General features: G+C 34.3%; 1 protein-coding gene across 7 annotated transcripts in view; it reads left to right on the top strand.

Annotated features, from left to right (window-relative positions):
* The window catches only part of BEND5 (BEN domain containing 5), a 923,615-nt gene that overhangs the window by 10,943 nt on the left and 887,822 nt on the right, over positions 1–24,850 (top strand). For all 7 annotated transcript variants that reach the window (XM_027463542.3, XM_038182817.2, XM_038182813.2 and 4 more), the window contains exon 2: positions 7,255–7,377. In XM_027463542.3, the coding sequence (XP_027319343.3) occupies positions 7,255–7,377 (123 nt within the window). The remainder of the gene's footprint in view (positions 1–7,254; positions 7,378–24,850) is intronic.

The raw sequence follows: 24,850 nt of genomic DNA, 5'->3' as shown, positions 1-24,850 counted from the left end.
AGCATTTTAGGATGCTTCCAGTGAACAGTAGTGCGTGACTCAACCACCTGCCTCTTTTTCCAGTTTTGCGGATAGTATCATGAGCTTTTGCCCTTACTTGACATTTTCGACTGACTGCAATTCCAAACCCTGCAATTGTCTGTGTATTTTGACTCAGTATTTTTTGCAGGTCATGGGCATTCCTTGTCTTTGGGAAATCAGTTGCTTACAGATTTCAAAAATGCGTGGGATCTGGAGGAAAAAACCTTTACCTGTTGAGGTTCTGTAGTACCACACAAAGCATCTGCTTTAACTCTGACATTCCTCTCCTGCCTTAGAATCCTTAGACACAAAATTTCCTCATGCTTGGTGGGAAACACTGCTTCCCTCACAAATCTTTTGGTGACCTAGAACTTGAATTTCTATGCACTCTTCAACTGGCATTGTAGCATCTCACATTACTTATATGCAGACCTAAAACTGAGCCATCTCTTATCTTCCAGAAAGGATGGGCTTGCTGATACAATTACCTTTTTTTCAGATGCAGCTGGGAGGACTAGCTGACTTCTGGAACTATTATTTACTGTTTTCTGCTAGTTGGGGATGTATGTCATGCATCATATTTTTGTTTACAGTTTATGTTTTATGCTTTTATTTGAAGAAGTATTGCTACTATAGCAACTGTTGCATCATGTGATACCTTTGATATTATCAAATGCCAAATACTTGTTAAGGAATAAATATGTATATCAGATGAAATTGACTGATTCTTACAATATTTTTTAAGTAAACTTATTTTTCAGTTAACATATCTAGCACTACTAACTTTTTTCATATTTTTCTACTTTCTGGTGATGAGTGTTTTAGTGGAGAGGTTAGAGATTATAAGTACAGTAAAAAGAGTAATGAAATTCATATTTTTCTTGTTTATTGAGTTTGCAGCACCAATTGCTTTTTTTTTTTTCTAATTTAATTTGGAAAAATCTGTTTATACCTTGCTGGACAATTTTGGTTTCACTAAAGGGATACAAAAAATTCCATTTGAATCTGAGAAGAATGTATATCCTTGGAGAGAGCTCACATTGAGGTAATAAATAAATATTCATGAAGTAAAGCTTGAAGTTATGCTTTTAGGTTCAAGACAGGAAACAAATATTACACATAAGTCAACTTGTGTTGATGTTTTTTTGTTTTATTTTGTTTTCCTGTAAACTTATCCGATAATGCCAGCCACTGGGACTGAGGAATCATTGTTCAGAGCTGTATCTGTCTGCCAGATGTTGCCTTCAGTTCAATGTTCTTCACTGTATTTTTGAAAGGAGTTATAATTGACCTTGGATTGGTAATTGGATCTCTATCTGGATCCATTTTTTTTTTTTTAATGGACTGGGTGGTAGAGGTTTATTGTCATCTTTTCATACTTAATCAGCCAGTAAATTGATGGCTTTGTCTTGAGCTAAGCACCTTCTGTACTTTTTTTTATTCCTGTTTCCCTTAAGGCTGCCTACTATCTGCTCAGTATAAGCGTTTAAGCACAGTATTCTTTATAGTACTGCCAAGCCTTTTGTAGAGACTCTTGCAAACATTTTTACTAATCATTGTGCTTTGATGTATCTGCATAGGAGAACAAGGCTTTTTCCACTCTCAGGTTTGATTGAGACACCAATGCCATGCCTTCTGCATGAGTATATCGGTTTGGACATGTATATCTAAAGAAGTCTGAGGTATTTGTTTATATGTACCTTGCCTTCTGACCCAAAAGAAAAAGTTAATGTCGCATTACCCAAGGAATTGCATTAGGAAGGTTAAAAGGATAAGTTGTCTGGTAGCCTCTGTAGAAACGGTAACTTGGGCAGTAGATGTTAAATGGCAAGCTTCCTTCCTATTTATGCAACCTACTGTAAGCTTTCTCCAGCTCATAGAAGAGAGAGCTAGCAGCCTATTCTTCCTGAGTAGTTTGAAAACTTCTGCAAAGCTCAAAAATTACCTGGTAATCTCCGCTGAAATGGTTGCTTGTCTTTTAGTTTGCATGTTTTCTTGGTTATGAATATCTTAGTGCTGCGAGACAGTCTCTTGACAACCAGTCTGTTGGTCAAACTGTGGGAGGAAAGTAGCTGAAGAGACACTTACTGTAAAGATGCTAAGTCTCAGATTGTGTTTCTAAATAACAATACAGCATGTTACTATTTTTTAGAACTAGACTGTATGAGAATGCCACGTGATAATCAACATTCCCCTTGATCTGCTTGACCTGTGAAACAGGTTAAAAGTGACAGTACGGGCATGGTATCTGAATGTGAAGCAGCAGGTGTGGTTGGTACCATGTAGGGTATTCTGGACCCTGGAAAGGTGAAGACCCTAGTCTTAACATAATTTTTTTCCATTTCCTTTCAAACCATGGTGACCCTGAATTAAGTCGATTTCAGGCTGACAACACTCTGCAGTGTGTGTAGATTCTTAGGGTCATTCCTAATCCTTGCTGCATGATACGTGGTTGTGAAGATCAAAATGATGCTTGTTTTTCTTCCTAGCATTTTTGAAGCCAGTGAAATTTAAATTCCAAGTTCTTGACTGCTGCTGCCTATAGGATTTTTAGGATAGCTCTAGAGCTTTCAGAGCTCATAGCAGGCATAAGTTCTCTATATTGTTGTTGCTGAAGCTTATGAATGTTGTAATATAAATCTTTTATTAAAAAGATTCAAAGAACAGCAGAACATAATGAGTTACTAACAGTTCTTGGAATTTTCCCTACAAATGCAGATATAAAATAATTTTGTATTTTTCTGGTTGGCAGAGAAGACAGTTAGTGGCAAATCCCTCGAGCAGTGTTCATTCAGAGACTTTTACATTTAGGAGCTAATAGGAGATGTGTTGCCATCTGAACAAATTTCGGTTTATTGCAAAATATGCTGAGTTCAGATTCACTTCTTTGCATGGGTTTGCAATAACTCTACTGCTCATGGCTGATGAGTATCTTTGCTGGGACACTCGGACACTTTCCACCTCCTGGGTGACAAGAATTTTGTTATTAGATCTTTACACACCAACTTAGCCATTAAGTTTCATGATGTCACTGAAAATAATACGATTTTCCCAATGCATTTTGTAGACCTAGTGACTTGATTTTGGTATGTTATTCAGAAATAATTTTTTCTTCTGAACAGTTTGACCCAAAGTAGAATATCTGGATTGATCAAAACCAATTAGAGCTAGCCTACACTAGATTCACAATCAAAGCTTGATTCATTTCCTGTAAAGAACAGTGCAGCAGCAGTTATTTGACCATACAGAAGAGGTGAAGTTAAAATGAAAATTATCAAATTCAGAAACTGTATTTCATGTTTGTTTACCCTGATGTAAAGGGTGGTACCTTATCAACAGCAGTAGTAGTTCTCTAGCTATTGACAGAAGAATCAGTAGTAAGATGTATAATATTTTTGTTATAACAGAAAAAAATCGAGGCATATGAATGTCATTTGTAATATTTAAATAAACTCTTCTACAATGTTCAGTTGCAGTTATTGTATCTTTTCGTGTTACCTTACTTTTCTAATTGGCTATCCATGTTAGGCAGTAAGTCTGATTATAAGAATTATGCAGGTTTACCAGGAAATTTTTTCTGTGTCTGTTTTAATGTAGCTGTGCTCTCCTTCTACTTAATGTAGCATGAGGGTAGCTGCCGGCTGCCACCTCCATAGATCCTGAAGTTTGTCACAGCTGGAAGTGGGCTTGTTGTTTACTCAGTTCAGAGAATAACTATTATTTACTTCCTCCAGAAGCTTTTTTTTTTTTTTTTTTTTTTTTTTTAAGAAAATGTACCTAAATTTGCATGATGTTTACTGTAGCAAATACTGTTTTCATCTCTGCTTAAATAAAAAAAAAAAAAGTGTTGGCTTTGTCATTTGAACTTAAGAGTAGTAAGAAGCTCTGAAAGTTTCTAAACTTTTCCTCCTAAGAATTCCAGTCCCTTTTAACTGATTCTGCTCATTTTCACTACTTTGATATGAAATATTTCCAAAGTGGCAATCGTGAAGAGTGCAGACACCTGAAGACTGTCCAACTTTTATAGTTAGTTACAGAGATTTCAGACACCTACAGATTTTATACTTGATAGAAAATTGCCATTAAAGTTTAATACTGTGGTAAAAGTAAATCCTAGGAATTTGCTGTAGACTCCGGGAGTTTAAGCTCTGAAGAATTAGAGTAAAGTAGCCATGTGTCCTACAACATATAAGAAAAATATTTGACAAAATAAGACCTGTAGTATGAGAATATTTCTTTTCCAAGTCACTCTTGCCTTTGCTTGTGTTATCTAACCTTTTTCAAAGGAGAACAGGTTCTCCTTAGGAGCAATGTACAATATGTTCTTCAGTTAATTCTTTTCTCCCCCTTTCTTTTGTTTGAGATTGAGCTATCTGTTGCATCTCTGCCTTTGGTCAGGAACATCTGCTCCAGCTGGGGGGACAGGATCTCTTTGCTGGCCTGAGAGCTTGCAGCTCGGTGTAACGTAGCTCTCCATCTGAAGGCGGTGATGTATTCTCAGCAACACTTGCTGCATCCGCTGAACAGATGAGCATGAAGCCGTGCCTCTCGTAATACAGCAATGCTGGCTCAGTTTAGGCCTTTGCTTTATTACCCGAGGAGGACATGCTAGTAGGGACATGTGCTCATGTGCTATGTAATAGCATGACGTTCAGAGGCTGCTGTTTCACAGGTTTAGTGATTAGATGGTAACTCAAAATAACAATAAAATAGCTCAGAGATAACTCAAAATACAACAATACATTCTGCATATTCAAAGTACTGTGTAGTAAAGAAACTCAAAGGACAGGCTAATACTGTTAAATGACTATGAGGCCAGGAAGAAGAAAGGAAAGCTTTTTGCTAGGACAGTTTCTTGACAGCTTCCTTCTGCACGATGTAAAGATTGTCCAATTTGTCAGTTAGGTAGAAAGGGAGACGTAGCTGTCTCCTACCTGCTTGTCCTACCACTCTTACGGTGGCAGTATTATGAATGGCATCTCTTCTGATTTCATCTTTATCTAAGTGGTGTTTACCAGCTATCTTTTAAGGATTAAAAGAAGCCTATTATTTTTTAGCAGAGACTTGACAGTGAGCATTTACCAGCAGAAGCTCAGTCTCTAGTCTGTTGGCTCTCCACCTTCTATTTCACTTTGATCCTTGACAGCTCATGTATTCTTGGTGGAGATCTACAGGTTTTCCCTGATTTATATTTTTTTTGTGTCCTTGTTTCCATGTGTTGGATTACAAATCATTATCTTGACTAGTTGCACCAGGTATATGGAGGATCTTAATCAAAGTGGCACTGGACTGGAACTTAGGAAATGTTTTTTCTGTGGCTGTTGTTCCAAATTGCAGGCTGCATGATGCAGTGGGATGAATTGTATTGAGTGACATGATCATGGCTATACACAGAGTCCTTGCTCAAGTCTAAGTTCGCCTCTGGTGTTACCAGCCTTTAAGCAAAATGTAGCAGCACTGCTGCCAGACTCTGCAGGGTAAAATACATATAGCTAAAAATACCAGAAGTAAGTAGCAATTTTACATTTAAAGAAAACACTTAAAATGCCCTAGGTTGCTATCTGTGGGTAATTATTCAGTCTAAAACAAATAACTTTGAGGTGGCAAATAGTAATTTTGCTAAATAAATAAATAAAAGTACACGGTGTTTAATTTATATTTTTTTATTTTTTATTTTTTAATTATTTTTTAAATATGAAAAGGTCTAAATTGTCCTGGTTCTGTTACAGGAATTCTCAAAGAAAGTAAGTTTCAGATTTCTTCCCTGGGAAGACTATGAATTTATATGCTAAGTGTTGAGGTGGATATACATATTTTTTAATCCAGGATTTATATACCTCTTAAAATATAGGTGGATAATAGAAAGGCTGACAGACCCTTTAGCTGTGGTGTCACATACATTGATATAATTTGTTACCTCAGCTAAGGTGTTTTGCCTCAAGAGGTAGAGTACATTTATATATGGAAAGGTCAGTTTTAATTAATAAGCTGTTTTCATCATTCGGGGTGATATGAATTGCTTGTAACATTAGTGTGAAATAGTTTTCAATATAAAAATAAAACAAATTGAGCTTTATGTCACATTCATCATCCCCCATAACCCATTTAAATGTCAAAAAATCAGTACAGACCAAAAGTCTATTTCTAGAAGCCTCAGTAGCCCTATTTATCAGAGTGAAATAAGATATTATCATCCCATTATTCCATCACATGCCTTATGCACTTGAAGACATACACATTACTTCTAGTTTTCTTCTAACACAGAAGATAGTTTTTCTATTGTTACACATTTTTTGTCCAAACAGTAAATAGTGAAGAGACAATGTCAGAATGTACAGCTAGTTATATTATTATGTATCTCTTTCATTAAAATGTAATATTCATGTATAATGTAATATACAAATATTAACTTATTTTCTTCTGCATTTCTCAAATGAAAAAAAATCAGTGTTCTTTCATCGCTACTTGGAAACAATTTTTTTTCACACTGCAATTTGCTAGACAGTATAATTTGACTGTGAGAACAAGGTTTTCAATATATACACTAATGATGTATTTTGACAAAAATCATGCAGTAGTATTGAAAATTTGTCCTCATTTAATTATGAAATAAAAAAACAATTTAATTTTTTTCTCTAAGTTCATTTTCGGAGCTTTGTTTGCTGAGCAAGCAAGGCTTGCATCATCACATCTCCGTAAATGTATGTCTCTCCCTTCTAATAACTTTAAATTTTCAATTATGAGTGGGACTTAACAGTTTCAGAGGTTCTTAGTTCATATAAGATGCATGAAAATGGGCAAAATGATAGAGGAAAATTATTCTCTTAGTACCCATAGTGAGGAAGATGCTGCTGTAGGAGTTCAATTCTAGAGAATCCATGCAAAATATCAGAGAGCTCTCCATGTCAGAGTTCCAGTCAAAAGAATTAGATTCAAATACAGATCAGGCTTCATTGCATGAGTGTTCAACTGCCAGACATGCAAGTGCAAGAAACCAGGCTGTGTGATTTGTTAGAGAAGCTTTAATATATGAGGCCATTCTTTTATGCAAATTCTTAAGCGAATCTTGACAAGAAATTTCATTTACTGGTGTATATTTTAAATTGTGCAAATTCTGTGTTATTTGGAAAAGCATGGGGAGAATATCCTTCAATTGTTTTTTACTGTTTTTTTTTTTTTTTTTTTTTTTTTTTTTTTAATGCTTATGCTTTATTTCTGCTTTTACTGCAACAGGTAGTGACATAGGAGGTGATGATATCATAGCAGGGAACGTGAGCAAGTACACTGTTCTCCCAGCTGGTTATTGTGGACAGCCTAAAAAAGGACATCTTATATTTGATGCCTGTTTTGAAAGTGGTAAGCATTTTCAGCATTACTTTATGTAACAGCTGCCAATATATTAATGCTTATTACTGTATTGCTAATTTTTATTAAAAAAATGTCTTAATGCTAAAGGTTTGTATTAAATACTGTTTTACACACTGATTCATTTCAGAGTATGATATAAAATCAGACTGTTCAAATGTAAAAAAAGTATGTGAAGTTTGTCATTACCTGTAATGTGCATTTATCAGGTACATCTCTCTTACCCCATGTAGATAAATTAATGGGTTTTATTCTATTATTATATGTATAATTATCATATACAGTGCTTATTGTTAACTAGTCAAAGATGTAGGATATAAAAATGTTATTTTATACTGTAATTTTCAAGGTTAACTTCCTCAACAAAGTTTCAAAGCACTGTCTATCCTTGCATAGCTGGAAGACTTTAGGAATGTGTATGTACTTGGTGTCTTTAAATATGGTTCTTATTTGTGTTTCTTGTGGCCAAATTCTATGCTGCTGAGATTATTGGAAGTTCTGCCTCTGATGTCAATAGGAGCAGAATTAATTTTTAGGAAGCTACAGCAAATTGAAAGAGAAACTATTTTTTTTTTGCAAGTGTTATAGTTAGTATATTAATTTGAAGAATATTTTAAATCATCTATGTTTATATGCATGTGGGAGGTATGTAATTAAATATATATATATATATATATATATATATATATATATATATATATATAAAAGTATGTAGCTGCATTTTGTGTTACATATATGTTTGTCTCCAGATTGTTAGCTTGCATCTATTATTATTGGCTTACAGACCTGCAGAGCACTGTTAAACACCATATGTACAAAAGGCATTTGGCAGGAAAAACTAGTTTCCAGCGTGGTTTATATGAGAGGTGCTGGTAATGCCAAAACTGCTACAGTGTCGTGTAAAATGATTTTCTTATAAAGAGTTATATCCCTAAGGGGTAGAATAGTGGCTGACAGTTCCTGGAAAAATATTAGATTGAGTTATTTAATTCCTCTGATAGCATTGTGTAAAACGCGTAAATGATGCAGTTGTGTAGTAAAGAGTATTTTATTTTTAGAGTGTATATCTGAAAGTTCAGACAATACTTACATATTAAAAAAAATAAAAATACTTTGGATGCTATTTCATAATGATTATGAATTTATGATTTTTTGCATTAGAAAACGATTTATGAAATTAATCAGTGGGCCAAGCTGAGAAATTTACTTTATTGTGTTAAGCTGCCGTGCAATGAAAAGGATCAATTGCAGCTATCAAATGATTTGTGAAGCAATGTGAATCATTCCATTATGGTTTAATTCCAATTTTTAAGCAACAGAATTAATTATATTTTTAAATTAAAACACTTCTGTAGTTCAAAAGTAATGCTCATACTTTGACAAGTACAGCATGTGATAGAGACAGGTGCTATATGAAATACTTAGTTTATTTACACAGTAGCGTGATGAGTCTCTGATGTTGCTTTGCATATTCAGACACCTCCAAAATACAAATATGAATAAAATTAATAACTTCATTTATTTTCTCATAATGACAACATATTAGCAAGAACAATAATAATGTGTATACTTCATTTGTAAATTCACTTTAACTATTGTTTATGTCAGCCAAGTAATTGCTTACAGTACCTTAATGGGTCAAAGCAAATTAACTGATTATTGGATATTTTATCAAATTGTTAATAACTCTGTAATCTCTCTCTTCCTATCTTCCAAACAGTAGAATAAGACGCTTATACAAAAATGTATCGATATGCTTTGAGTACCACCTTAAAATTGGCAATAGCTATACATGATATATTCTATTGGATTTGCCTTTTTCATAGAACATGGTTTTTTAATAGTTGACATTAATTTTGTAATAATTCCAAGTTACTGTTATCTTATAGACCTAAATATACTTGAAGGAAATACCTGAAGATAGAGTTGTGCTTCATCCATTATGACGATGATATTATTAAATGTGTCTGAAATCCGAGATCCCTCATACTTAAGAGGTGTTACAGGTTTTTTACAGTTAAATTTTTGTAAGGATTTATTTAATATGTATAAATAAATGCAATACAATTAAAAACAATAATTATAACACATGATGATTGTAGCTCTCTATCTACTGTAATGTTAACAGAACTTGTCATTGTTTTATATAACGCTTTCACTGTAAGTGATCATGATCCTGATGAAACTATGATAGAGTGGAGCAAAACTGCCTGGACAGTGGTACTTGGGGAGTATTTGTTGACGATCTGTTTTCAGGATAGAAGTTCTGTTAAATGTGATTCCACAAGTGACTTTCATGTCTTTGGCTGCATTCTGTGTTTTCTTGAAATACCTAGTTGATAGAACTGAAGCCTCCCTTCCAGACCAATTTTTCAGTGACTCTTTTATTTTGTCTTGCAGAAAGGGAAGTACATACCTTTTCAGAACAGATAAAGAATATTAAACTTGCAGAGAACAGGAAAAAAAGCATATAGATGAAGTGCTATGAATGATTTATTTTTGTAATGGCTATCATTGTTCTATTAAGTAGTGTTAAGGAGTATGAATTTGAGATGGAGGTGTGTTTTTATGTAGTCTGGTATGTCTGATATGAATGTCCATTTTGCTGTTTAGAGGGGCCTTTTTTTTTTTTTTATAAAATCATTAAAAACAAACAAACAAACAAAATAGACATGGAGATTTCTTTTTAGTTCACCGTCCTGTTGAAAAGCAAAACATACTACTTTTGCTATTCCTGAGAGATACTTATTTTCCTTCCTCATAGAGACTTTCAGTGAGGAAAATTTCAATGAGAAAGCAGTAATCCGTTCTAATGCTGTAGTTTGCTCATTATATGAAACTTTTCCTTTCAGTGTAGAAATGTTCTTACCAAAAATGCATTATTTTCCAGTAATGTAGGTATTGACAGCAGATTGGTCCTTTCTTCTTTGACTTAGTGGAAAGCTATAATATCTTGCCTTGACCTTTCCCTCTTCACGTTAAATAACTATTTTTTTCAATTGTTCCTCAGTGGTTGTATTTTCCAAATTTCCTATCATTCTTTATTTCCTCTGGACTGTGTCCAGCTGTTCCATGCCTTTCTTGACATGCAGTGATCCTAGGCAAACGTAATACTCAGATATGCTGGTGCCAGTACTATGTATCGTTTATTACATGATATGCCTTGCAATCTATTTACTTCTGCTATGTGACACAGTCCAATCTTTTTCACAATAGCATGACACAGTTGACTTCTTTTGAATTTGTGATCCCTTATGTTCTCCAGATTCTCTTCAGAAGAGCCAGCTAACCAGTTTGTAGCTTGCACCTAACTTACTCTTAATTAATTTAACTAGTGAAAGAATGTTTGCGATAAAATAAATACTGTCATTGTAAATGAAGAATGGTGGTTGAATCCTTTATCTTATAAATAACAGATGGAGGAGTAAAGGAGAGAGAAAGTAATTGACTTGCAAGTATCTAAGGAATTTGAATTTGTGTTCCCATAGTTCAAGCTAATGTTCTAACAACTGGAATCTTGTTGTCTTTATTAATATTTAAGAATATATGAGGCCAATAGAAACTTTTCGTATTCACTTATCACTGGCATAAAAGTAAGTGCTGAAAATTTAGATTTCTTGTATACCACAGTGTAATTTTTGGATGCCAATTTTCACAAGAAATATGAGTTACCTTCAGGGGAGAATGGAAGCGTGGTCATCTCTGCATAGTATCAATTTGAAGGGAATAAATGTCACATTTGAAATGTGTAAATTTGTGTCAGTTATAATTCTTTTTCTTCATTAAAGCATTAAATTATCAACGTAGTATTGGTTTAACAGCAATGCAGCGCTCTATAAATGTTTTTCTGACATCCTATCTCCTCTGGCAAAACTGGGAATTTTGCAAAATATAGTGCTTCTAGGAAATGGATGTATTCACTCCTGCTATATGAAGAAATACTTCCTCAGCGTGTCAGGCCCAAACTTCAATGTTCATCGGGGAATCTGGCACCTTAATATTCAAGGTGAATTTGTATTTCAGACATTAGAAGTTTTGTGGATCTAAATGACTTTTAGTTTAGCTAGTTGCCTGTACTATCTTGTAGTGTTGTGGTGCATGTATTTCTGATGGCATCAATTTAGTCAGCAGCATTTTTGGTGTTGTGGTTACTATTTGTTTTTATTTGCTTAATCATTTTTGGAGACAATACCTCCAGAGCTGAAAAACTTTTTTTTTTTTTTTTTTTTCTGTGTACTTACATAACTGCTTTGCTTTCCTTTGCAGGAAGTCATACCATTCACTAATTTTAAGTGATAGACATGAAACCTTTCAAACCTGTTTTGCAGAGCGAGCAAAGAAAACATGAAGCAAATATCTTTAAAGAGAAACCAGTATTTTTATGGTGCTGATGCCAGTTCAACCTTTCATGAAGAGCACCAGTCTTATCTTCTGGCTCTACAAAAGGGTGGATTTTCATAGTGATCCCAAAGCATGGCAACTTCAAGGGTTTGACCATAGCTTATGCAGGCTGCAGAAGTGTCGTTTATGGCAGGAGACAGAGAAAAGGAAGGACTCATAGCTGACAGTGACATCACTACTTTCTTCTAAGCCCCCAAACATGATGAAATAGGCCAGAGTACAATGAGTTGTAAGGTACTAGAAACACAATTGCAGCTATCCTGGAGCTCTGAAATGGACCGCAAAACCTGAGAAGCTCATGGTCATTGGGGATCTTTTTTTTTGGTCATAAGACTAAAATCTATAGACTGTAGATTCTCTGAGTATTCAAACAGTTTGAGTTCCTTGCACAATCATCTCATAAATCAGAAGAAACCTCAAGCATGCTGGATTCTTGGAGTACTCTAGAGGGTGCCATCAGACTACATGGATGACATGTTCTTTAAAGTGCCTTGGTTTGACTAGAGTCTGTCAACCCCTGTTCTAGGACGGTACAAAGCATGGCACACACTGTCATGCATTCAGGCTGCGTTACTACTGCTACAGTATACCTTCAAAAAGTCCATAAGACATGCCAACTACTCAACACCCATCTTGTTCACTGCACTGGTCATAGTACTTTGATAGGACCAAATTTTCTCTGAGTTCAAAACACATTTATACTTGCAGAGGCTTGCAGACATTTTTTTCACACGGTGCAAAGACCGTGTTTACAGGGTGTTGTTGCCTTTTCATCTCAGTCATTGAGTGCTTTCAAGACGGGCTTAAGATGGATATACCTTTTGCTTCCCCTGCCTCTTGACTTAAAGAAGTGGCATATGGAAGAACATTGATGCTTCCAGCTGTGGCTTCACTGAAGAACAAAGCAAGAATTCAAATATTGTTCGTTTTGTTTGGTATCATCTAGATTGTCAGTCACCTTGGGAGTATTGGTTAGTAAATCTGGCCTGTGCATACTTCTGGATCAATCCCAGCACCTTCTGTTTTGCATGGCAGGATGTTATAGGGAACATGGGAGGAAGCTGGAGTTAGGTGGTAGACTGTTACATGGTGAGTTGCAAGGATGGTTTTTGTGACAGAAGAAAGAACAGAAAATAAAACCCTAAAAACCCAAGTCTGACAGTTTCTGCAGCTTGTGGCTCAAATTACTTGTTTTATAATTTCATTTGAGGATTGAAGGAATAAGGTTGGCTCAGAGAGGTTCTTAAATCTCAGTGTTCATACTGTTAAATACAGGGGCTTTTTATAAGGTTTTGAAAATACATATTTTGGCTTGTTAGTCAAATATAATGCTGTTTAAATGTTAAAAATACTGTGTTTCTTGAAATTAGAAATGAAGCTGCCGTCTGCTTTTATTCTCATTTCAACCAGAAAGTGGAACTCCGCCAAGAGTCATTAAATCTTCCATCCTTTGGATGAATTCTTATTTTTTTATGAAAAAAATGTTATGATTGGGTAATTTGTGTATTGTGGTTTATGTTCAAAAGGTTGTAATTAAAGTTTTGTAAAATTTTAGATTTGACCTCAATTACTGTAAACCTCATATTATTATGTTGATTGATACACAACCACCTTGCAGCAAAAATGTTTGACAAACATTGGTTTGGCTTTTCCTATAGTATATTTATCAAAAATTTCATATTAGAAGCCCAATAAAAAGAATTCAGTGCTGATGGATTGCAAATGATTTTAATCAGCTGGAAAAAGTTAAGATCTACAATCTATTAAGGTATCTCATGTGACTGAGAAGTACTCTTGTATCATTTTTGTTAAGGTTTTAAATATCTTTCTATATTTCAAAAATAGGGTAATGTACTTATAAAACACTTTACACAACACTCAGACTTGCAGTAAGTGATTGTAATTCCGCTGATCTCTTTGTAAGCGCTTACAGGCGTGAAATAGGCCATTGAGCTTTACCATGAAAGATATCTTTTGAACAAAAGCAAAGATAGTATAGGATGAACTGCCCTTTGGGGATGCCTGTGCCCCAGTTGCTAAGACCTAACATGTAACTTTAGACAGCTAAAATTAGATGAGATTAATCTTACTTGTGATTACTAAAATATTGTAAAATTTGAGTTCAGGCATTTATGAAGTGGGTATTTTTGTTTGTACAAAATTTAAAAATGAAGAATATGGATGTGATGCTGTTAAAGTAATGTTCAACAACAACAAAAAAGTGAAATTGGCCCTACAAAATAGTTAAGTTTTAGCCATCTAATGTAGTATTGTAATATGCTTCCAAAATTGTGAATGCAAGCTGATCCTGAGTGTGTGTACATTTAGGTGAACAAAAATAACCTTCTTCACCTTATTTCACTGGCACTACTATAATATCATAGAACAGGAATAAAGCAATACAAGCAAGGGTAGTAACGGTAAAGTAATAGAAATAAAGAGGGGGGAAAAAAAAACACAACACATATTTAAAGTTACTTTCTTCCATTGTATCTAAACACAGTAGAATAAATTATTTTTTGGAGTAAAAAACTAATTTTTGTTACAAATTTCCTGGTAGGCTGTGTTTAGCCAGAATCACTAAGTCATGTAGACTGTTTTGGCTTTCACTTCTATGTGAATACTCACATGCAATGTAGAAACAGAAGAAATGAGTATTGATATAATCAATAATGAGGTCTGTTTTCAGTCTATTTTTGTGGCATCAAGGTATGTCTGATTAATGAAACATCTTATTTTTATTATTTTCTTATATATTGGCAGTTATTTATGCTCTATTTCACGTAAAGGTATTAAGTAGTTATCGCTACCACTAGGGATAATTTTACAAATGCTTTCCTTTTGTGAAAATGTCTGTTCCCAGTTCAGAGCAGTATTATTCTCTTGTAGTATCAATACTTGTGGACTACTGCAGGTTAGAAGTCACAAAAAAAAATTAAGAACAAAAGATTGATTTTTTTTTTTTAATGATGACCCTAGGCATAGATTAATGGATGTAGCATGCACAAAGTGATATCAGTTAACATATATGACATTACTCAGATGTCTCAAACTCCGGAAAAAGCATGTGAATGATTTATGGAATTGATATTAATCTCTTTCCAGTAAATGCATTACTAAAGTTACATGGGAAATTGATGTTACTACTGTAATGCCAAATTAATTTATTTCTTGCTAGGTCAGCATTTCAAATAGAACTAAATGTTAACCTTTTAAATATCTAAACAGAATATAGCATGGAAGACAATTTTACAAATGGGGCAGTGCTTAGTGTTGGTGTGATATCAGCTAACAAATACAACATTAATCAAGTATCTTAACTTGTGGGAAATGGATATTAATGACTTACAGAGCTAATGACAATGTGATAAGAATTAGTATAATAGCATCAGTACAAAATTAGTATATTAATTGTAGTTGGTGTACTGATTGTCATTTTCACAGTCAGTTTATCTTCTGATATTCATGTTACCTTCTTTTTCAAGACCTAGCCTTTCCATTCTCCCTCTTTCCATGTTTGTACCCCTCAGCAAGCATAAGCACAGAAGAGGTTGATTTGCTGTTTGGCTGACCTAAAGAAGGAGCAGAATAAGCAACTGAAAATAGAAGCAGTCTTAAATGGGATAATTTTAAGTTCAGAGCAGATTTGCACTAGCCCATGTATGAGAAACAACCAAGTGAAATAGAACTCCTTGGTCTGGAAAAGAGAGAATTGATGAAGAACATCTTGGAGATCTGTAAAATCATAATTCTCCGTCAAAATTACAATGAATAGGGAACAGTGTTTCCCTCTTTTCTCTATAGAAAAACTAAGGACTAGCAGATGAAACTAGCAGTTGACAAGTTGAAAGAAAACAAAGGGAAATGGTTCCTCACATTTTGTTTAATTAAGCTGTAGAGCTTCCTGTTGTATGTTGTGGATGCTAAAAGTTTGTATGTGTCAAAAACAGCTGACAAGACCAGGAAAGAAAAAATCAGTTGAGAGTTACTATACACTGACAACATTTCTGGCTTAGAAGTTTCATAAACTGCATGTTGTAAATTGAGGGACTGTTCTGGGGAGGTATCTAAATGATTGCTTTGTTCCGTGGCCTTCTCTGGGGATCCATTTCTGGCACGGTTGCTGGGCTAGACCTTGATCTGACCTGGTACGTCTGGTTAAATGCTTAATCTTTTTTAGTTCATACTTAGTAATCTTTTACATTTTAGCGTTTTCTAAAAATAGATTACAGGTTATATTTACAACATCATGCAAAGCTGTAATTTGGTCAGATAATAGGAAGGAAAATCTTACAGTTAATTTTTCCATTCAAAATAATTTTCTTCTGAAGGTAGTAGTTGAAGATGCTATTCTAACTTTAACAATAGATGTCCACAATCACACCTGATGCAGATTCTTTCTTAAGATCTATTTCTATATGTTCTTGGTATTTATTTACATTTCAATCACTTTCATTTTTTTGGTGGGATTTTTCTAAACTTGCTCTTTGTCAGAGAATGAATAATAATAATAATAAAAATATTTCATACAAAGGTGATTAAGTTATTTTTGAGGATAAGCAGAATGATTTTCACATATACTAGGTTTTGAGATAAATTTTCCAGTTTCCATTTTTCTGGCTCTGTTCAAATTTTTCCATCTGGAAAAATGATAGTGGGAAATATAAGAAAGAATAGCAATGTCCCTGCCAGTATGAAGGAACATTACATTACACTGAACAAATATACTTATCTGAATGTACAATCACTGAAATAAATGCAGCTGTGTTTATTTCAGCATAATCAGATATATTTGAATATAAAATCATTGACATAAATGCAGCTGTGTTTATTTCAAACTGCACATGTTAATATGAACATGAATGTGACATCGGTTAATCGCTTGTGAATGTATAGAGGTAGGTATATATAGTGGCACAATAGAGGCCTGTGTCTGTTGAAAGTAGCAGAAAAAAAATCCAGCTGAGTTTGTGATTTACCTAAGGATATTTATAACAGCATTGGAAGTCACTGATTAGGAGAAGCAAAATTCCCCTATAAAATCTGAATAAACCTATAGTTAATCTATAGAGAAACAGGTGACCTATTCTTTAGTTACTTACGAAGGAAATAATTGCTTTGAATAATTGCTTCTTAAAATAGAAAATCATGTTAGTTTTCAGCAATTTTTGGGTCCAGGTCAATCACTTCTAATGGGTGTAATTGGTAGCACTGAAGACACTATCTTAGGTTTTTCTCCGATTTTGAGCCTTGAGAAGAGCTGCCAGCCACTCTTCAGAATTTCATGGTACTTGCTGGGTACTCACATCTAGGGAAAATCCATGAAGAGCAGAGCCAGTGGGAAAATTTTAGGATCATTTATTTTGTTAGGGATGCTTCTCCTTCCTGTTTCTCCACAGTAGTTCTGTGCCTTTCCTGTCCTGTTTATATCCTTATCTCTGTCTTTTTGAATTAGAGCTATCCAGAATTAGAAGAAATTTGTAAGTGTTCTTTACTCTGCTTATGCAGACAGTGCTCTGTAGATGGATCAGAAAGAATGGCTGTACTCAGAATAGAATGTCAAGTGGCACCAGAACAGTAAATATTTTGGACCTAAGAGGTGGTGAAAAGGCTTTATTTCCTCCTTGGAGAAGGCTGAAATATTCTGCTTGACTAAATAGCTGTATTTTGTTCAGTTCAATAACCGGCATTATTATTTCTCTTTTGGAGAAGAAAGCAGCACAAAAGGCTTGGTTCTTGACTGCCTTGCACCTTCTGCAGTGAATTTCAACTTTGTGAAATGAGAGCAAAATGGTTGAGAAATGTTGAGCACTTTGCCTCAGTTTCATGTGAACCAAATAATGAATGAAATTTAGGAAATTTCACATCCTGTATTATGTCTACTAAAATTTGGTGATGTTATAAAGAATAAGGAAAGAGGCTGAAGCAGTGAAAATAAAGAATGAATTGAGACATCTGCATCAGGTCCTGCACTCAAAGGCTGCATTGGCACAGCAGTGTGGTGCTGCCATTGCTCTGCTCTGAGCAGAGGGGTTGGACTAGGTCATCTCCAGAGATCACTTTGAAGTCATTTAGAAGATAACCATTTTATTCACCCTGAAATTAGAATATACTTCAGATAGGTTCTTTTGTTCCTTTTTTTTTTTTTTCCATCCCTCTTAATTGTTTATAAATTCTCAGCTACGTACCGTTCCAAAGTTAACAATCCAAATTAAGATTTTTGCTTGCTTGAGCTACCACTGTAATGCATGAAGAGGCAAAACTCTCTGAAATGCATCATGGTCTGTTATACTGGCTGAAAAACATACTTCAGAAGAGGTGCTTATACATCAACTATAAATTTTTATTTTCTGAGTAATACTATTTGATTTTTAGGAGAAAATATTTTGCTCAGCTTAACAGTACTTTGGAAACATTTTGAATACATGTAGAGCTTTGTTTTTTATTGATTCTGTTTTGTAACCTAATTGCCTTCTAGGTCTGGCCTTTAGCATGCTAATTTTGATTTAGTGTTTGTATTTCTGAAAACAAACTGGGAACAAACCATATATTATCACTGTGTGTTCTTTAGACAGCTACTGGGATTCCAGATCTGCTACCGTAATATAATGTGAAGGTAAATTACCATAATGCATTAAGGGGCTATTATTATATTCTAACAATTTGTGGTAAAATCACATCTCTGTTTTTCTCATCTGAATCCATAAGATAACTTTTTGTTCATAAGAACTATGATTTAATCTCTTCTAAAAAAAAAAAAAATGTTTATTGGTGCTACTGTACTATATTATAAATAATTCATTATTAGTAGCCTTTTCAAAGATGGTAAATGAAAGTCAAATTTCTGATGTGAAAAATTTTAATCTTTTTTCATGAATACAATATAAAAATACATAGAGCTAAGGAGTGATACATCCTAGATTTTTTTCTTTTGTTTCACCATTATGATAGCTTAAGAAATTATGTTTACAGTGACTTTTGAAATGATTGACTATTAAGTTTTGGAGATTTATATCCCTTTTCTGTCTTTTTTTTTCCATTCCATTTATTTATTTAATTATATTAAAGTTCATTTATACAAAGCCTTTCATATATCTTTCATGTTGTTGTGAAGTTGTATGGTGACATTCTTCAATGTTGATCATATAAATGTATATATACCTGCACTGAGCTGACTGCCGCTTGTGTAGACATTCACATCAGGTATGTAGCAATGGTAGTGTTGCCCAAAATGTGTTTATACTGGATAAATACTGAGACAGTTAGCCTACACTGAGTTTTGTGCTGCTATAGGTACATTGTTGTCAGAATACCTGCGCTAGTCAATGTAACATATAATGATGCACTTACTCCTCTGAAATGCATTGTAGATACAGTTAAGACAAGGAATAGAATAGCAATGTAGTAATTAACCTATGCTTTTATCTGAAAAATAAAAGATGATGGCAAGTTGAAAACTTGTCTTTTGGTTATTACTCTATGTGTTTCCTGTTATTCTTCTGCATCAGTAGCTTCAGAATTGATCCATTCTCATTTATTCCAAACACTTATCCTCTTGCTTGATTATCACAACCTTATCCTGCCTGTTATTTTTCTTTCCTCTCTCAATTTTTCTAAATGATACTGTTGTAGTATCTTCTTTTCTATGTTGAGAGAATGTTGAGCTTCACTTTTTGAATGTGTACACTGAATGCTATATCAAATTAATGCTTGTTATCCTCATCTCCAGGACTCTGTTATCTTCCTTCCATTAGCATCTATTTTGTTTTTTATTATTCCCATCTGTGTGCTCTTCTTTATCCCTTTGGATTTAGTGATCCATTTATTTCCTTTCCTCATATTTGCATTTTCATCGAGAAACATCTTTGTCCCTTTTATTTCAGTTATGGTTTCCCATTTTCACATAACTTCCCCTCTAAATGTCTCTACTATTGCACCTGGAAATATTTTCCTAAATCCATCTTTCCAAAATTTTCCCTTTCATTTTTTTTTTTTAAATGATTTTTTTTTAATTCACTTTTTTTTTTTTTTTTTTAAATGAACCAGGATCAGAAACTGTTTGGTGTTGTCCTTAATCTGTCTTCATGTCTTAATCTGTCTACATTCTTTTGGATAGTAAGTGTATTTCTTACCACAAGCTTTGACTGTGCATGATAAATCTTTTCTCAAGCCCAGGCGATCTATGCTGGCAGATGCTCATGCTAAATCTTCAGGGCCTAGTTCTGGACAGAAATCATTGGAAAATTTCAGCAAAACTGCAGGGATTCCTGCTGTCTTGGATGAATTCGTAAGTTTGTGAAACTTTCTATGAATTAATAATCATGTGGCAATTGGGAAGATGCTCTTTTAGTCTGAGGGCTGGAGGTCAATAAGTGAATGCTAGAAGAAAGATACTGATTAGATCACATGAATATAAGAACATTTTGAGTGATTACAATCAGGTTCAATTAAAAGTGTCTGCTTGATATATCTGTAGTGTAACAATCATTTTGACATCTATGTACTTTTTAGGGTGCTTATGCTTATAACCTCTACTGCAGGAGATTGCTGTGCACTTTACAAGGCACTTGTTTTCATTTTATAGTTCAGAAATCAGATTTACAGAAGTTAAGGGAGTTACGCAGAGTTGCACAGTAGAATTGCTATTTGAAGCATTTTGACATAAACTTCTTTGAAGTACACTAATTGGATTTAAGCACACACCTTTGATTACTCTTTGCAACTGAACAAAGTACGTGTCATTCTGAATCATGGTGGATAAGATGGACTTCCCTTTGTGGGGATTCAATTTTAGATAGTATTTCAGATATAACAATAACAGTTTTTTTTTTTTTTTCTTTTTTTCAGTATTACAGGAAAACTGTAGTGTTGGAAAATTGTGCTAGGTTATCTACATTGACTCAAACTAATGATGAATGAACCAGCTGAGTAAAGAAAGTAAGGGAGAACAAGCATTATCTTTTGCAACCTATTCAATTTTGACTATTTTGACCTAGAAGAGAAGATAAGCAATACTGTGTGTTAGGAGAGGACTGTAGTAAGCTTTGTTAACTTATAATAATAGCTGGAAGACTTACATTAAATTGTTGATTCATTTACAAAAAGAATGCCTAAGACAAAGTTATATTACTATAATCTGATAATTGTAATTTAGTCTTTATTATCTATGTGCCTTCGTAGTGAACAAGCAAACGTAGGATAGTGTATTTTAGCAAAATCAAATTCAAAAGTGTATGAATTAGAAAATGTAGAGAAAATTAAAGTATAGGCTGATTAATGCAATCTGGTGTGATTAATGTTGGTTTTATTTCAGATTAGGTTCCTTGCTGTTAACATACAGCATGTAAATGCAAAAATTATAAGAGAGAAAGAAAGGGAGAAAAGAAAGATACTAATATCAATATGACTGTGTAATCCCTGGTTCTTCAGGATTTTGGAAGTAAACCTATGTATGCACCAAAAAAACTATTAGCTTTAGTTTTTAATTAAAATATGCCTGATAATCCTTCAGAATTCCTGATACTCTCATTATGTTTTTATTTATAGAATAAACATTTTTATTAATAAATTAATATTTACACCACTCCTACTCTCCTAGTGAACTAGAGCAAGCTGCCCACCTGTTCAGAATTATAAGTTTTTAATTTTAGTTCTAACTTTTAAATTGTAAACTATTTCCGGCCTTATAGTGAACAGTGGGACTGCTGTTTTTCTTGTTAGTCTGGGATGTTCAAAAGCAGAAGGCCCTTCTGTTGCTGACTTCCTTGCATATCACCAGTATAACAGAAAGTTATACTTCAGAGAGGCGATGTTTTGATGTCAGTATGGTAAGAACATGAAGATGAAGACTTCTTAAATTCCTGGATTTGAAGATTAGTTTTTGGAACCAGTATATTTTTCCTTGTCTGTTTGGTTAAAACTAGTGTATGTTAATATATCTTTCATTTAAAGATTTTCCACTATTAATAGTAACATTTAAAAAGTGTACTATTAGTACATCAAATATGCACATTTTTATTTCTAAGTAAATAGAGAAGCACAGTTTATAAAAGTTAGATAGATAGAATTATTAAAAATTAGCAAGCAGGAATAATTAATTACTTCTTAAGGTGATAATTGTTTTGTTATGCAACTGCTTACACAGCGTTTCCTGATCTAATAAATGTTTCTAATGCATTTAATAGAGAAAAAGATTTTTGTGCATCACAATGAACATGTTGTAATGTGCATGCATATAGATCCAAACTCAAAATTGAAATTAACCTTGGATGTATTTAAACAACAATTTATTAATTAACCCTTTTATCTTCTGTTTAATATGCTTTATGTGCCAAAGGACGTATATTAATACCCAAGTAGCTTCTTATATACAGAGAATTATTTTAAGATTAAATTTTAGTATAAAATGACCTTGCTATGGATTCACTAACTGTACTATTACAATACTGTATATAAAAAAAAAGTAGTGTTTTTTGTTGTTGTTTTTAATTGAAAAGGTTTGATACACTTTCAGGTTCTTACATAAATAGAGGTAAATTGGCACCTCTTGTTAGAAATCCAGGAAGACTAATTTTGAATAGAAATACTGCTGTGTGTATGTCATTGCTTTTGAAGACTTAAAAGCAAAATTGATCAAGGTCACTTCGTGTCCACAAGAAACAATAATGCAGCTCAACAATCACTGTATTATTATTGCTTTATGTTATTGATTTATTTTCTGTTTTTGTCAAATATCTTGTATGAAAACTTGGTTTGTTTTTAAAAACGTTTCTTTTTTTTTCTTTATGGATTATGGTGATCCTACCAAACACAGACCCAGAAAGAATAAATTTGGAGATACAATCAAATAAAAGATACATTTTTTTTTTTTTAAATTAGTCCACTTAATTAGAATCCTAAATAAAGCTTAACTGGACATGCTTATAGGCTGGAAACCTGTGGATAACAAAGAATTGCTAAAGAGCAGAAAAGTCACTACCTTATGTGATTTGCTTTGTCTATTAGGAGTATGTAGGAATAGCCCTGCAGATCGTGCCCATAAAAAACCTAATCCTCCTACTGAGTTGTCCATCCCAAATTTTGCAAATAGCTTCTTGACTCAAATATGCCTCTGACTGTACCCTTCATTTCAGCCTATATATAGACATAAGTAATAAGAGAATAATCTGAATGCTCATCTTACAACTTCTTTCCTAATACAGAATAAAAATTACACAGATAAAACATTTCAGCTGAAGACCTATCGTAAAGTAAACATTATGTGCCTCCTCATTAGGAACCGACTGGTATCTGTTAGACCAGGTGCTACCTGTCTTTCTTAACAGATGGATGGAAATCAGACCTGCAGTATGATGGAAAGACTCAGGAAGCGAAACTGAGAACACAATCATGAGTTGTGAGGCCACACATTCTCTTCCCCAGAAGTTCTGGGCTTCCTATTAGCCTAGTTGGAAGGAGCTAACTTGATCCTATCTGTGGTGGTTTTACCGTGCTGGGCAGCTAAACACCACAACCGCTCTCTCACTCCCCCTCCTTAGATGAGGAGGGGAAGAAGTAAAGCCAAGAACAACTCACAGGTTGAGATAAGGATAATTTAATTAAAGGGAAATAATAATAATTAAAAAATATTATTATGAACTAAACAATTTAACTGAAGGGGAAAAAAAGGGAGAGGGGAAGGAGAAAAGGGAGGAAAACAAACAAATAAAACAAATGAAGGCTATGTGGAAGTGCAGAGGAAGGAAATTACTCTCTACTTCCCACAAATGAGCGATGCTTGACCACGTCTTTGAAGCAGGGCCTCAACGCACGTAGCCAGTGTTTGGGAGGAGGACCAATGTTTTCACGACGAGAGCCCACCCCCTCCCCTCTTCTTCCTGTTTCCACCTTTTATTGCTGAGTGTGACATCACATGGTATGGAATACCCCTTTGGTTGGTTTAGGTCAGCTGCCCTGGTGATGTTTCTCTTCTCACTTTTTGCCCACCCCCTAGGAGGGCTAGAGAGAGTCCTGATGCTGTGCCAGCACTGCTCAGCAGTAGACACAACGCTGGTGTGATAACACTGCTGTTCCAGCTACAAGTGCAGAGCACAGCATTGTATGGGCTGCTGCAGGGAAAGTTAACATCCCAGCCAAACCCAGTACACTCACACGTGGATGTAGTGAAATACATTCTCCTGTATCTGCATTTTATATCCTTTCAGTCCCCTCTGGATCCTCTAGCATCTGTTAGTTGCCTGCTAGCTGTAATATAAAGAACTGTTTTCTCAGGATGTTTCAGTTATAGTAATTTCCAGCCTGGACAGTCAAAAAGGCATTGGTTGTGTTGACACTCAGTTGGCAGAGGTGCTGTGGTTTGTTCACTACAGTGGCAGCATTTTTTTTCCTAATTTGCCATATTTGAAAAAAGACTTAATAGTTGTATTTCATAGAAATTTTAAAGTAATAATTTCATGCATTTTTTGTGCATTGAAGATAAGCATGAAAAGTAACAGCAAAAATATAAACAAAGGTAGAACTTGTTGGCCTATACAGTAGTATGCAATTTGCACTCTTTTTAGATACCTGTATGTCTGATAGACAAGGCAAATTACATTTCTTTTATGACTCAGGCACGGATGCCTCTATCCAAGAGGACATACACGTGGGAACTACCTTTTAACCAACACAGGAAGCTTACTGTCAGTGTCCTACAGTGTGAGAGGATGGAAAAAAAATATATATATTTTTTGTTGCGCTGTTGCCTCTTTGTTTAGATGCATATCAGACCAATTTTTGTATGTCTCTTAACACTGTAAAATCCAACTACTTTTGCTCATTGTACAACTAGTGTAACCAGAAATTCTGGGAGCATTCGATACACATGTAACCTGCCACACCCTGCAACCAAGCCATCAAGCCATTACTTTGGAAGTATTTTGGTGTTTACGTGGCTACAGACATGGCTTTAGCAGCTTGCTTTGGTGGAGAAAATAAGGTTAGAAGATAAAAGCCTATAAAGGAAAGTAACACGCTTTTAATATACGTAATGATATAGTTGAAGCTACAAATATACCCGAATGGT

Source organism: Anas platyrhynchos, chromosome 8 (genome assembly GCF_047663525.1).
Source record: "Anas platyrhynchos isolate ZD024472 breed Pekin duck chromosome 8, IASCAAS_PekinDuck_T2T, whole genome shotgun sequence".
Taxonomy (NCBI): Eukaryota; Metazoa; Chordata; class Aves; order Anseriformes; family Anatidae; genus Anas; species Anas platyrhynchos.
The sequence above is the reverse complement of the archived record's forward strand: the minus strand, read 5'-3'. Positions and strand labels throughout refer to the sequence as shown.